The sequence below is a fragment of the Manis javanica genome, chromosome 13 (genome assembly GCF_040802235.1).
Source record: "Manis javanica isolate MJ-LG chromosome 13, MJ_LKY, whole genome shotgun sequence".
NCBI lineage: Eukaryota > Metazoa > Chordata > Mammalia > Pholidota > Manidae > Manis > Manis javanica.
Genome location: NC_133168.1, coordinates 86,884,978 through 86,898,600, shown reverse-complemented (window position 1 = coordinate 86,898,600; position 13,623 = coordinate 86,884,978). Strand labels below are relative to the sequence as shown.

The 13,623-nt window shown below is 54.0% G+C and overlaps 2 protein-coding genes and 1 long non-coding RNA gene across 11 annotated transcripts; 1 reads left to right on the top strand and 2 right to left on the bottom strand.

The window, feature by feature from the left end:
• Nucleotides 1-34: 34 nt before the first annotated feature.
• On the bottom strand, nucleotides 35-2,632 carry CDKN2D (cyclin dependent kinase inhibitor 2D). Its single transcript, XM_017640140.3, has 3 exons — nucleotides 2,417-2,632; nucleotides 1,989-2,144; nucleotides 35-996 (listed from the first exon to the last, which is right to left on the bottom strand). Exons 1-3 carry the CDS (start codon nucleotides 2,630-2,632, stop codon nucleotides 661-663), a joined length of 708 nt encoding a protein of 235 aa, XP_017495629.2. The 3' UTR covers nucleotides 35-660.
• A 28-nt stretch (nucleotides 2,633-2,660) lies between these two features.
• LOC118973185 (uncharacterized) lies at nucleotides 2,661-7,364 on the top strand. Its single transcript, XR_005062427.2, has 3 exons — nucleotides 2,661-2,791; nucleotides 5,875-5,936; nucleotides 7,159-7,364. It is a non-coding gene; the product is annotated as an uncharacterized lncRNA (long non-coding RNA).
• Nucleotides 3,886-12,409, bottom strand: AP1M2 (adaptor related protein complex 1 subunit mu 2). Of its 9 annotated transcripts, none has more exons than XR_012124422.1 (12): nucleotides 12,253-12,409; nucleotides 11,045-11,201; nucleotides 10,788-10,855; nucleotides 9,482-9,612; nucleotides 9,223-9,370; nucleotides 8,982-9,108; nucleotides 8,380-8,522; nucleotides 8,223-8,294; nucleotides 6,392-6,600; nucleotides 5,646-5,771; nucleotides 4,721-4,796; nucleotides 3,886-4,299 (listed from the first exon to the last, which is right to left on the bottom strand). XR_012124422.1 is itself a non-coding variant. In XM_073220075.1 (12 exons), the coding sequence occupies exons 1-12, from the start codon at nucleotides 12,292-12,294 to the stop codon at nucleotides 4,277-4,279; spliced, it is 1,278 nt and encodes a 425-aa protein (XP_073076176.1). In that variant the 5' UTR covers nucleotides 12,295-12,409; the 3' UTR covers nucleotides 3,886-4,276. The 9 variants fall into 9 exon arrangements, 4 of the variants coding, with proteins under 4 accessions (XP_073076176.1, XP_073076178.1, XP_073076180.1 ...); XR_012124421.1 differs by having other exon boundaries at nucleotides 6,441-6,600; XR_012124420.1 differs by having other exon boundaries at nucleotides 5,646-5,727; nucleotides 6,441-6,600.
• Between the last annotated feature and the right edge of the window lie 1,214 nt (nucleotides 12,410-13,623).

The window sequence follows — 13,623 nt, the reverse complement described above, 5'->3', positions numbered from 1 at the left end:
TCGCAGACTCAAAAATCAGAAGCCACCAGCTCTGTGATCGTGCACAAATCTTAATTTAATAGGTAAAAACATTAAATTATTACACACAATTTTTTCACAAAGCTTAATAAATAGAATCTTTTTTTAAAAACGCTGTACAAGAGACTGTAAAACAAGCTTCCAAAAAAATATGAACTTATACTACCCCTTTTATTGATTTGGAACACTCCCCCCTCCCCCCATGTCTGAAAGCAGTGCGCACACTTAAGGTCTCTCTCTGGGTGCAGCCGGCCAAGGTCGCCAGGTTCCAGGAGCCCTGGAATCGATGACCTCACCCGGACTGGGACTTTTAAACGCTCTGTCCTTGGGACTCGTCTGCAGCCCCAGCAGTCTGGGGCGTGGAGGAAACCGAACCGTTTAGGTGGCTGTTGCCTGCAGGAGCCCTTCTCTGCCCTGACACACCAACAGGGGTGAGAAAAACAAATGAAAAATGCCCCTCAAACACACACACCCCAGAAATCAACACCAACAAGCCACAAACTGGGGCCCCTCTCTCTTCGACGGTGGGCAGGGGAAGCGAGGGGAGAAAGTGTTCTTCCCTCCTCTTTTAGCATAGAACCCATCTGGGTCCTGTTGCTGGAATAGGTGGCCCCGGGTCACAGCGGTGCCACCATGTGCCCCTTAAGTATGTCCATGAGATCCTGAGCCCTCCTCCCCTGCGCCAACTCCCAGGGGAGTGAGGCCCCTGGCATCCCTGTAGAGAAGATCAGATTCAGGAGCCAGGAAGCTGACCACGGCGGTGTGGCCCTCTCGCACTGCCAGATGGATGGGGAGCGCCCCGGTGCCATCAGGAACGTTGACATCAGCGCCATGCTCTACCAAAACTTTCAGGGTGTCAAGAAATCCAGTTCGCGCTGCATCATGGGCTGGAGTGGTGCCAGAGGCATCCTGGACGTTGGGGCTGGCCCCTTGCTTCAATAGCTCCAAAGCAATGATGGGGCTGCCAAACATCATAACCTGTTGTGGGGGCAGAGGGTAGGGGTCCTTAAGGGAAAGATTCCAGGAAAAAGGGTCACTGGTGAGAGGGATCATTCAGAAATAGGGAACTCCAGTAGAGGTCCTCTAGAGCATGGTGAGACCCCAGGGAACACAAGCCCCCAGGAAGCTGTTTGAGACACCAGGGGGATATAGGGACCCCCAAGAAAATGGTCATCCCCAAATGGTAAGAAATGCCCCCAGGGAAACATTAAGACCCTCCCCAAGGAACCAGAGATGACCCCTCTTCTCCCCAGATATGGGAAATCACCAAGAAATATAACCCCCCCCCACCAGGAAATAGGCTTCATAGAATGAAAATGTCCCCAAAGAGACTGAGTCCCTTCGAGGGAAAGGAGATGCCCAGGAAATCTGAAACCCCTTCTCCAAGGAATAGCCCCTCCCATATAATGGGGATGCTCCCAGGGCACTTGACCCCCCTCAAGAAATGCGGTTCCCCTGTAAAATGCCCCCCAGGTAATAAGGATTCCCACGCAATCTGTAACTGTTCCCCTATTTCCCTATTGGAACACCCCATAATATACCAGGAATCTAAAAAAACCCCCAACAAACCCAGGAATGGAATTCTCCCCAAGTAACTGGATATTTCAGAAAATCCTCCAGAAAATGGGGACCCTCCTGGAGACATGAATCCCTCTTTCTAGAGATCGAATCCCATATAGAAGCCCCCCAAGCAACCGGAGCCAACCCTAGAAGCGGGATCCGAACAAGCTGGGCCCTCACTAACGAAAAATGAATCCTTCACAGCCAGAGAACAAGGAATCTTCCAGAGAAGATGGAAAGCCCTGCCCTCCCCCAACCACCACCTACCTACGAGAGGGAACATTAGGGAGCAACGTCAGCCCAGAGGAGGAGGCCCGGACCCCAGCGGGCCACCGCCGGGGCCAAGAAACGAGAGGGAAGGAGTCTGGTGTCCCGGTCCTCGCCCTAGACGTGGGCCGGCCGGGACTCACCTGCAGCGCCGTCTTGCCGAAGCGGTTCAGGACGTCGGGGTGCACCAGCTCGTGGTGCAGAAGGCGGCGCACCTCCTGCACGTCGCCTCGGGCCGCGGCCCCGCTCAGCCGGTCGCCAGCGCGGACCTCCTCCAGCAGCATGTCGACACTGGCGGCCTGCGAAGCCCCCCGCCCCAACCCGGAGCGGTCAGTACGGGGCAGCCCGCTGGCGCTGGCCCGAACGGCCCTCCCGTGGCGAGACGGGCCTGCGCGACGCTCCCGGCTCGGCTCGCCAGTCAGGGCCAAGGCGCGACCCCCTCCCTCCCCGGCTGACTCCTCCCTCTGTCAGCCGGCGGGTCGCGAGGGACTGAGCACCGCCCAACCCCCGGCTGCCGGCAGGGCCCTGCCCGGCCCCCGCCCCTTGAGGGCCGGCTCTCCCCCCAACTCACCCTCCCTCCTCTTCGACGGGCGGGGTCTGTTCTGAGCCGGCGCCGCAGCAGCTGCGGAGTCAGCAGCCAGGGGACCGAGCCAGCACGCTCGAGGGCCCGCCCACGAACGCCACGGATTTGTTTTCTTATGAACTCTCTACGTTGTAGCCCAGCCGCGCTGCCCCGGGCCAGACCCTGCGGCACCTCGCCCACCATGCAAGCGCAGCCAATGGGCATGAGTCTCCGAGGAGCGTAAGCGCGTCGGAGCGGACGGAGCCGCTCCTGATTGGTCGAGCCGCCGTGACCGGTGGACTGCCGGCAATGGCGGGGTTTTCAGTTTTCAAATGCGCCGGGCGGGCGGGAAAGGCGGCCGATTTACTGACCCGGAGGAGAAAGGTCAGGGGCAGGGAAGCGTGGGCTGATCCAGGATCTCGGCACCTACGGGAGGAAGGGAGGCAGCAGTGGGGCCACCCAGTCGGAGATTCTATCGTCCCGTAACGCGAGCAGCATTTACCTTTACTGTACGCCCAGCGCTTTATTTCACTTATCCGCCCACTGTGTGCTGGAACCGATACCCGCGCACGGAACGGCACAGTCGGGGCCACTAAATAATTTTTGATAGCGTTAAGCACCTAGAAGAAAATAAAACGGGGAAATGGGTTGGTGAGAAGGAATCACGTTCTGGCTTAGACTGGCCCGCCCTGGCAATGCAGATGCAAGGGCGTGAGGGAAAGTGCACGGTGTAGCTGCCACGTGGCGAGCCTGGGAAGCGAGAGTTGCGGTTGGAGGCTGCTCTTCCAGAGGCCTACACTCAAATATTTCCTGAGCACCTACTGTGTACTGGGCACCCAACTGGAAAGAGAACCAGCTGGATGGCTCCTGCTACAGCATGCCTACCGATTAGGGCGGGAGATGATAAATCTTTTCCCAGTGTTAAACTCTATGGAGATGATAAAACACTCACTGTGATAGTCTCTTGGAAAAGGGAGGCCTTTGGAACAGAGGTCAGGGAGGGCCACCCTGAGGTGACATTTGATTAGAGACCTGAAGGTGAGAGGAGCTATGTGGATATCGGGAAAAGCATGCCAGGTGGAGGACGCTGCACATGCACAGGGAGGTGGGTGTTAGGTGTGTGTCTGGGCGTACAGGAATGGTGAGTGGGAAGTGGTGAGGGCAGGCTGCTGGGGGGAGGGGTCGTGCAAATCAGGCTGGTGGGCGCGGTGGGCCCCCGACTTTCACTTTTAACAAGGTTCTGAGCAGAGGAGGAGCCATGATAGGACTTAGCCTCTGGCGGCGGCAAGGGGCACTGACTTGTTGGGGAGCCAGGAGGATGCTGGGGGAGCAAAGGCTGGGGTTGGGAGGCAACTGCCTTGGGCCAGATGATCCACTGATTCATGACTAGGGCTGAGGCGTTGCCCACCCCCATCCCAGCACTTCAGGTACTTCCCTGGCATCCCCAGTCGTCAGCCAAGAAGCACAAACACAATAGCTAGATTCATCTTTTTTAATGCCATAAAACTCAGAGGAATGGGCCAATGGGCCAACAGGACCTCTGGGCTCAGCAACTGTGAAGGAGGGGCCCCCCGACACCCCCTAAGGCAGGTCACTGCAAAAAGGCACTCATGAGGGGGACTTCAAGCCCCCCCTCTATTACTTCATATAAAATTAGAGCTGGGAGAGCCCAGAGGGAGGCAGGGAGACCATCCCTCCCATACTATGGATAGAGGAAAGGTGGGGAGCAGTCAGATGCTGGGAGCAGGAAATTGCTAAGACAGGTGCCTACCCTCACACATGCACCTCCCATCTCCCACCCCCGAAGTCTGCAATGCAGGCCTGGGGAGAGGGAAGGCCCCACATTCAAGCCCCCATCTCTTCTCCCTTCTAGCTGGTTCGAAGTTGATAATCTGCAGGGATAAAAAAAGACCAGGAACAGTCTCAGAATTGGGGAAAAGAGACAGAGGGAAAACTCCCCACCCACCCCCCAAAAAAACCCATCCCCTGCCCCAGTGCCCATGATCAGCTCCATGAGTATGTGACAAGGATAAGGATGGCATTAAACAGGGCAGGACCACAGCAACAAGTCTGTTTCCAGGCAGATGGGGATGCCACGCGGTCAGATCCTTGTCCAAGCCCCACCACTACACTAGAGCTGGCAACTGCCCCATTTTAAAGATGGCCAAACCAAGGCTCAGGGTAGCATGGTGACAAAAATGGGGTAGGCCTGGGTTGAGTTTCGGAATTCTCCAAACCCAAAAACAGCCAAAGCCCCGAGACCATCCCCTTCATCTCCTTGACCCCGTTGTCCCAGCGTGCCAGCTGCCTTACCACCACTCTGGGTGATGTAACGAACCCAGGGCAGGGCCTGGTAACCGCTTTTCTCGATGATCTTCATGTATCGGACCTGGAAGGGCATGGAAGCAGGTGGTCCGTGCTGGAGGGAGGGAAAGGGACTGGCCGGGGCCGGGGAATACACGTGACGCAGCTTGGGGGAATAAGATGACAGAGGCTGGGAGGAATGAGGTGACATGGCTTGGGGCAAAGATTTGGCATGGGCAGTGGGGGGGCAAGGCAGGGGAAGAGGCAGCACAGTCTAAGGGAAGGCAGTTTGTGGGGGCATGAGATGGCACAGGCCAAGAGACTGGTGAACAGCTTGTGGGCAGGGGAGACAGAATCAACGGGCTCGTTAGTGGAAACAAAGCGGTACAGAGGTCAAGGAAAAAGCCGCCATCCCACCTCCCTTACCTGAATGCCAGAGACGGTGAGATAAGGCAAGGGTGGGGAAGGAACTTGAACCTGGGCTGGTTTCCCAAGACCTGGGAGGTGGGGGACTTAACCACCATGCGAGCCTGGTTTTTAGCTTTATTGCCCCCAAAGGATAACTAACTATGTGCAGGCATATATGTGGGTCTCTGATTTTTTTTTTATACCACCCACAACGAGGCTCAGAGAAATGGTGCCCTCCAGCACTTCCCAGACCCTACCACCCTCAAAGTCTGAGGGAGGTGGGGGGAGCCCTGGGGCTCTGCTCCCACCTTTCCCTGGTGGGTAGGCTCTCTGGAACCTTGAGGCCATGCCAGGCTGGGTGCAGCCTCACCTGCAGCCATGGCCTGACAAGGCAAGTGTCTGAGGTGCACCTAGGTGGGCAGCAGTGGAGATGACTTAGGCCAGGGAACAGAGACCCAAGTGAAAGGATGGCAGAGAAGGGACTCCAATGAGGTCAAGGAAAAAGCCACCATCCCACTTCCCTTACCTGAATGCCAGAGACGGTGAAATAAGGGATCTCAAACTTGACCCCGATGGGCGGCTGCCCTTCCACCTCCTCCTTCTCCACACTGGGGAGGCCAAAGTGGGCACGCATCAGGTACTCTTTGCCCCCCTGCGGGCACATGGGGGCATCAGACACACCAAGGTGCCCCTATCCACCCCAAACCATCCTCACAGCAGCCGTCTGAGCAGGCTCTGCTCTGCCCATTTCACAGACAAGAAAGTAAAGGCTCCCGGCCAAGACTCTGTTGAAGCTTCCAACTGCAAAACCTAGTTGGTAAGGCTTCTAATGACCATCTCCCATTGTCCAGGCCCCTCTGAACTCCCACAGGTCCCAGGAGCTAACCAAATCTTCCAACGGCCCAAGATATTAACATAATCCTACCTATTTCACAGATGGATAAACTGGGACTCCATCAAGGAAAGTGGGTTTCCAAAGGCTGTCTAGCTCAGAGAGGCAAGGGTGGGGAAGGAACTTGAACCTGGGCTGGTTTCCCAAGACCTTGTAGGTGGAGAACTTAACCACCATGCGAGCCTGGTTTTTAGCTTTATTGCTCCCAAAGGATAACTATGTGCATGCATATATGTGGGTCCCTGATTTAGTCCCACCATGACCCAAGCAGCAGACACAGGTCCCCCCCAACCCTGCCACCCTACACACACACACACACACACACACACACGCACACACACACACGCACATACACACATCCCCCTACCCACAGTGCTCACCGGGAAAGACTTAATACTCCAAATAACAACATTCTTCTCTGGCACATACTTGGCACTGCCCACACTGGTCTTGAAGCGTGGGGAGTCGGCATCGCTAGGAACAGGCACGGATATCTCCACGCCGTTGGCCACTGACTGCTTCTTAAACTGCCCCTTGGCCTGCCAGCAGGGAGAGCACGGGACATGAATAGAGATGCCAAGGCATTTTCCTGGAAACACAAAGCCAACAAGTGGCAGAGCTGGGGTCCACACCCATGAGAAACCCGAGGCTTTGCTCTTGGTGCCTGCCCTTTGAAAAGTCCCAGGCTTCTGCCTGATTCGAAATGACGCCCCTGAGCCCATCACAGAGGAGTTTCATTTGATAGCTAACATTTACTGAGTCCTTTCCAGGGCCAGTCCCTGTGCCAAGCACTCAGTCCTCTTAGTGATTCTCTAAAGTAGGAGCCATTCCTAAGGTCCACTATACAGATGAGGAGACTCGGGCAAGGAAGAGAAAGTGCATTTGCCCAAGTCACGGGGCTGATAACTGGTATGGCAGGGATTCAAACTAAGCTTGTGCCCAACCATCACATGCCCTCCTTAGGATAAATGAGTAAGTTACATTATATCTGGCACCGTGTGACATGGGACAAGCTTTTAACATGAGGAGGGATATTTGAGAGGTGGGGGTCAGGGGCAGAAGACCTGGAGGTAAACCAGGGATGGACGGGTTGTTTTTTCTGGAAGGCACCAGCATTAATGGCCCTTTCCCCTTTCCCTGCCAGCAGAGACTGGGACATTGAGGAGCATCAAGATTCTCCCTGCTGACCATCCACCCTGCAACCCAGCTCCCCCAAGACCAGGGAACAAAGTCAAATCTAAGAACACAGACTCTTAAGCCAGACAGTTAGAAGTTTCAATGTGAGGTGACCCCCCTTTCCTAGATATGTGACATCTTATCCCTCTGACCTCAGTTACCCCATCAACAAGAGAGCACTAACTGTAAGCTCTAGAGAAATTCTTGGAGGAAGGTATGAACAGAACTGTCCATGGCAACACACAGCAGTTGAGAACTGAAAATACCCCATGTGAGTGAATGGACAAACAGGGAAGATTCCCATAGTGGAAGGATATTCTACAGCTACGGAAATGGATGAGCTAAGCACCACTCCTGGGATTCACTTAAAATCAACCTTAATGAACAAAAAGCAAGTCATGCAAAATCACACAGCCCGAGTCCACGCATCTGAAGATCAGAAACCAGCAGAACAAAATATTTATGGCTACAAATGAGGGTGGCAAAGTACAGACAAAAGCAAATAAATAGTTTACATCAAGTTCAAGATTGTGAGTACCTTGGTCCGGCAGGAAAGAGAAACTGGAAGGACATACAGGGGTTCAGAGGCTCTGGTCAAGCACTTCTGAATAAGGGGGGTACCTTACTCTTAAACCACATATTACATTTGTGTGTGTGTATATGATGTGAAAAGTAAAACAGTACGTCAGATGGTGATGTATAGTAGTAGGGGGAAAAACAGAGCAAAGAAGGGAGGTGGGGAATGCTAGGCAGCTGACATTTTAAATGGGGACATCAGGGAAGGCCTCTCTGAGGAGGTGACATTTAGCTAGGCACTGAAGGAGATGAGGGAAGGAGCCATGTGACTTAGGAGAAAGGAACAGCCAGTGGAAAGGCCCTGGGTGGTGGTGATGGGGATGGGACTGTGCCTGGCATGACTGAGAACCAGCCAGGAGACCAGCGTGGCTCGAGGGAAGTGAGGAGCTGAGGGACACGAGAGATGAGGCTGTATTGGTGATCAACCAGATCAAGCACGGTATCTGTTCCGGGGCCCACCTTGACCATGATCTCCACGCGGCTGTGGGAGAACTTCTCAATGACAGATTCAATCCAGATCAGCGGCTTGACCTGCAGGCAGAGGAAGGGGAAGTTCTCAGTCACTCTGGGCTCAGCTCTTGCCCACCCCTTACCGTGGGGTTTGACCCTGCCTGACCTGGGTGCTGAGGCGGTAGGACATGAGCTCAAAGTCACCGTCAGGAGGGATGAAGGAGATGGTGCGGTCATTGTCAAAGCGAGACAGCCGCACACACTGGTGGAATTTCACATCTTCTAACTCTACAGACTTGTTCTTGCTCCCTGAAACACAGAGCAAAGTATGCAGGGTGGCCCTGAGGGCCTGGGGCCAGGGCAGGCTCTCTAGCCCTACCTTTTCTGCCTATCACTACCATCACCCCTATTTTATAGATGAGGAAACTGAGGCCCAGAGAGGGTGAATAATTTACCCAGGGTTACCCAGCTGTCTATGAGCAGAGCTAGGATCTGGTTCTTGCTGTCAGGTTTGTAAACCCGATATTGTCCTGTCGCCCACGCGCACTAGCCTATCAGCTACAAGAGGGCAGGAATTTGTCTTTTTCTTCACTGTAGTCTCTTAGCATCTGGCGCTCAATAACTAAACGAAACCGCGTTTGTGTAATGAACCAGCCATTGCGGTACTGGTCATGACCAGAAGAGGGCGACCGAGCGCTTATTTCAGAACCAGCGGCAATTCTCTGGGTTCCCATACGGGGCGGGTCCGGCTCTCCCCAAGACGCTTACGGCCAGTGAGCTCAAAGAGCACGCGGTCGTTAAGGCCAAGCCGCAGCTCTGGCATTCCCGACAGAAACACCTTGAGCTTGATGGTGCCCACGATGTCACTCAGCAGGACACTGCCATTGGCATTGACCTGAGGATGCACACATGCGGGGTGGTCAACAGGCACAACAGGGCTCCCCTCCTGCCTCCAGGCAGTAAGTAGCAGGGGTGGAGTAGAGGTATGGGGTGGGGGTGGGGGGCTCACCAGCAGGTTGACAGACTCTATGACATCGATGAAGACCTCGTTCTTCTTGTACTTGATGCCCTCAGAGCGCCAGGACACAGCATTGGTGACGGTGGGGGGCACCCGCGACTTACCAGTCTCCAGCTTGTTGCCCTGCTGTGTGATATACCTGGCAGGAGGGCAGGGGGGATGAGCCGCTGGGCCCAGGGACACTTCCCGGCCCTCCCCCACTTCCTTCCGCCCGCGGCCCACCCTGTGGCTGTCCCCCAGGCCCACGCACTCCTGCAGGATCTTGCTGTCGGTGGTCTGGGGGAAGCCGAAGTCCATGAGCTCATCTAGAAGTTCATACACGATGACAAAATTGTCTCGGATGCTCTCCTCCTCCAGCTCCTTGAAGTACTCTGAGAACACCTGGGGAGTGTGGAGAGACAGACACCCACGGAGGTGTGGCTGGTGTAGCTGTGGCTGTGGGCTGGGTCCCCACTCATCCAGCCATCCAACACACAACTATTGAGCACCAACTATGTATCAGCGGCAGGACATTAATGGTGAACAAAGCCAATGGCATCCACGCCTCACAGAATCATAGTGGGGAAAATGGACTGGTCATGGGACCAATATAATCCAACACGGAGGCTGCAATAATGGAGAAAACACAAGCAAAGTAGAATCCCTGAGGTGGAAGGTCAGGGAAGACTTCATGAAAGAGGGATTTGAAGAGCTCAGAACCATTTTTCGTGGCCCATGGGTCCCTGTGTATCTGGTGATGCTTATGGAGCCACCTCAGAATAAAGTTTGTAAATGTGCAAAATAAAACACACAGGGTGGCAATCTATTATATAGAAATATGTCTAAGTTCACTGAATAAGGGACGCCCTGAATTCTACCCAAGGCCCCTTCAGAGCCCCTGAGGATTAGGATAATCTCCTTGAAAGAAACCAACAGTCTCCTTCATGCAATTTAACTCCTCAGGACAGCCAGGGACCATGCCTGGCTGTACATAGCTGCATCCCCCGTTTGCCTGGCACAGAGAAGATAAACCGATAAATATTTCTGGTTGAGAAGTATTTGCTGGTCAGTTTCTCAGTCACTAAGAATGGCATGGAGTTAGCTCTCAATACATTTTCGTATGATTTTATAACATTAGTGATAATACTAACAATAACATCAAACCTTTACTGATACTTACTGCATACTGAGCACTGTTTTAAGCATTTTGCAGGTATGAATTTGATTAATTTGTACAACAGCCCTGAGGCGGGCCTTGTTGTAACCCCCAGTTTAGATACACAGAGAGAAGTGACTCACTCAAGGTCACACAGCCAGGAAAATGGGGGAGCTGGGATTGGAACCCAGTCCCTTGTGGCTCACATCTGAGCAGCACACCCTCTTGGAGTCTCCTTGGTCCCTGCCCTACAGGGAGAGAAGATCCCATAAGCAGCTAATGAAAACACGGTGATGGGGCTTTGACGGGGCACCCCCAGGGAGGTCAGGGAAAGCTTCCTAGGAGAGATGGATCCAGACAGAGAGGCAGGCAAAACTGATGGACAGACACACCAGCCGACCAATGGGAAGCCAGGACTTACCTCCACGGTCTTGTAGAGGAAGGAGTACACCAGGGAGGCATTGGCGTTCTTCAGCGTGGTGGCCACCACTGTGGGCAGCCAGGTTAAGGAAAAGGTGCCACTTTGGAAGGCTCAAATGGAGCACAGACCCTGAACCCCCACTCTGCCCCCTCCCATCCCCACCTCCTAGCCAGCGCCCCTGGTGTGCTTTGCAACCTCTGCCCACCCTCGCTGGACCTGAGCTACCACCACCCCAGGTGCCCAGGGTGGCAGGATACAGTAGAGGTTGCTGTGTTTGATCCATAGGAAGTGGACCTTGCCATGGCTCAGCAGCGGGGCCAGGGCGCCCTCCTCCTCCCGCTGCATGAGCAGAGGCAGGAAGTGTTCGATCTCACTCATGGCTACATCGCCCTTGTAGTTGCGGCTGATCAGGGGCTAAGGGTTGGCAGAGAAGGCCTGGTCACCCCTGGCATCCGGAGGCATCAGAGTGCCTGGTTCTCACCTTGCTTCTCGGAGGCGCGTGAGCGCAGCTCTGCGTTTCAGTTTCCCCCTCTGTTAAATGGGCACATGATAACAACAGCTATGGGGTTTAGAGCCCTCACTGAGGCCCAGGCAGAGTTCTACTAAAGACTGGTTGTTTGCTAATTGCTTGTGTTCTCGGCACAACCTTGGGAAGCAGGTGTTACGGGGAAACAGGTGTGAACTCTGCGTGTAAGTGAGGAATCAAATCAAGGGACCCTGGCTCCAGAATTCTGCTCTGGCCATGGCTTCATATGCACCAAACTGCTGAGCTAGGGTTGACAGAAGGATCTTAGGGAAGGGAGGGAAGGGAAGGAAGCAAACATTCAGAAAGAATGAGAAAGATTCCTTCTAGCTCAGAGAGCTCTGCCTGGCAGGCAGTAACAGTCAGTAATAATAGTGCCTACTTCGAAAGGTTGTTTAGTCCGGTGTTTAGAAGCAGGAGGGCACATGGCAGGTACTCTGAAACCTTAGCTCTCTTATTATTATCAGGAATATAACTTTCCCCACCCGCTGTTTTTATCGATATTAAATGACAAGACACATGAGAAGGGACTTCAGGAGAGAACGCAGCTGCAGGCGGAACGAGGGCCTCCAGCCCCCCACCCCGGTGTCTCCCCCAGATAGTCCTCTTGGGGTTGATGACGGCGATAGAAAGAACAATTTGAATTGACTGACCGCCTAACGCTGCTGCAGGACTTCTGCACTCAGGGGTTTGGGCGGATTGGGTGTATTAATCCTTACCCGGTGGACACCTGTGCTGCTCCCACTTTCAGGGACAGGGAGGCTGCGGCTCGGAGAGGCGAGGCCCCTTCCCCCGCTTGCGGCGGGTAAACCAGTGGGGGTGGGATTCAACCCGGGACTCCCAGGGCTGGGGGGAGGGGTGTTCCCGCGAACAGACGCTGCCCCTGGGTCCAGGGTATCGCAGCCCCACCTGTCGGTCCCCTTGCCCTGTGCCCAGCCTCACCTTGCCCTTGACGTCGAGGATGAAGACAGCTGAGGCGGACATGGTGGCGGCCGGCGGACCCGAGAGGAGGGGAAGGAGCGCACGGGGGCGACGGCGGCCTGGCTTCCTTCTTCCTGCGGAAGCGCCCGCGCGCAGGTGAGCCGCCAGGTGAGCGCGCCTTAAAGGGGAGGCCGCCAGGTGAACGGCGCTGTCGGCCGACCAGAAGGTGCTTCCGGGCAGGAGGAGGGAGGGGAAGGAACCCCGGAGGGCGCGCTCAGGCTTCTGCTAAAGGCGCTTCCAGCACCACGAGGCGGGTTGGCCCCGGGCTGGCGTGTCGGCTCAGGCTCCTGACGCTTAGTGCTACAGGGGCTCTCCGAAATGTAGGGTTGTTTTTTTTCTTTTCTTTAACCGGAGGCTTTTGGCCTCATCAACTTAAGGAGAAAATGAAGTTGTTGCTTATAGCTTCTAAACATCACTGTTCTGGAGCACAGCCAAGGGAAAAGTATGAAAGGTAACAGTCTTCAGACAGGTTTTGGAATTCAGGCTGGGGCATGTGTAACTGCTGTAAAAGGCGTCAATGCCATGCGTTTCAAGTGCCTCCCCACGCCTTCCTCTTTTCCCCCCGTTTTTGCGTCGTTAATCAAACATATCCCTATTCTACGTTAGTTTACTACTTTAATCCTGATTCAAAAGTTTCTTTTTAAGCAGTATGCTTTGAACTGTGTATTCGTTTTCCGAGACAAATAGAATGCCGATTCAGTTTTCAAGCCAAACCACTAACAGTTTGATGCAGCGTCATGATCACCTAATAAATGGCCACAACCAAACCCCCCCGTGTAATCTTTCTGTCTTGAAATAAATTGGGAATGTTTGTGTTGAATGCCTGGAACATACAACCCTTCAGCAGGATGAACACTGTTTATCTAGGTTTAAACGATAGGTACCTCCTGTCCTTGCCACAGAGCCCTCTGAATTAAGAAGCATTATAAGTGGGCACCTAATTACCAGGACGCCAAGGTGAAAACTGCGGCTAACAAGGGCGGGTGGCATGGAGAGTGTCTTCAGAACGCACAGTCCCATCTGTTCTTAGGCTACATTGTTTTCTTGCTTTACTGCCTCCCCATCTGTTGCCTGCTTGCAGGGGTTTTCTTTTTCTTTGGCTATGCTCCTGTAGAATTGTCTTCACTCCTCCTTTATTTGGTCTCTGAAGCCAAAATAACTTTTTTTTCCCTTGGAAAAGTAGCGCTCCTAATGTTTCCTACTCTCCTTTTATTGTCCTTTCTCAGACCCTGTGAGAAAATATATGCTGTTTTGTGCGCACCCCCATTCCCCGACCATGGTGGTAATAAAGCTGGAACTGAGACAGGGCCCGTGGGTGTTGTCAGAGTTAAG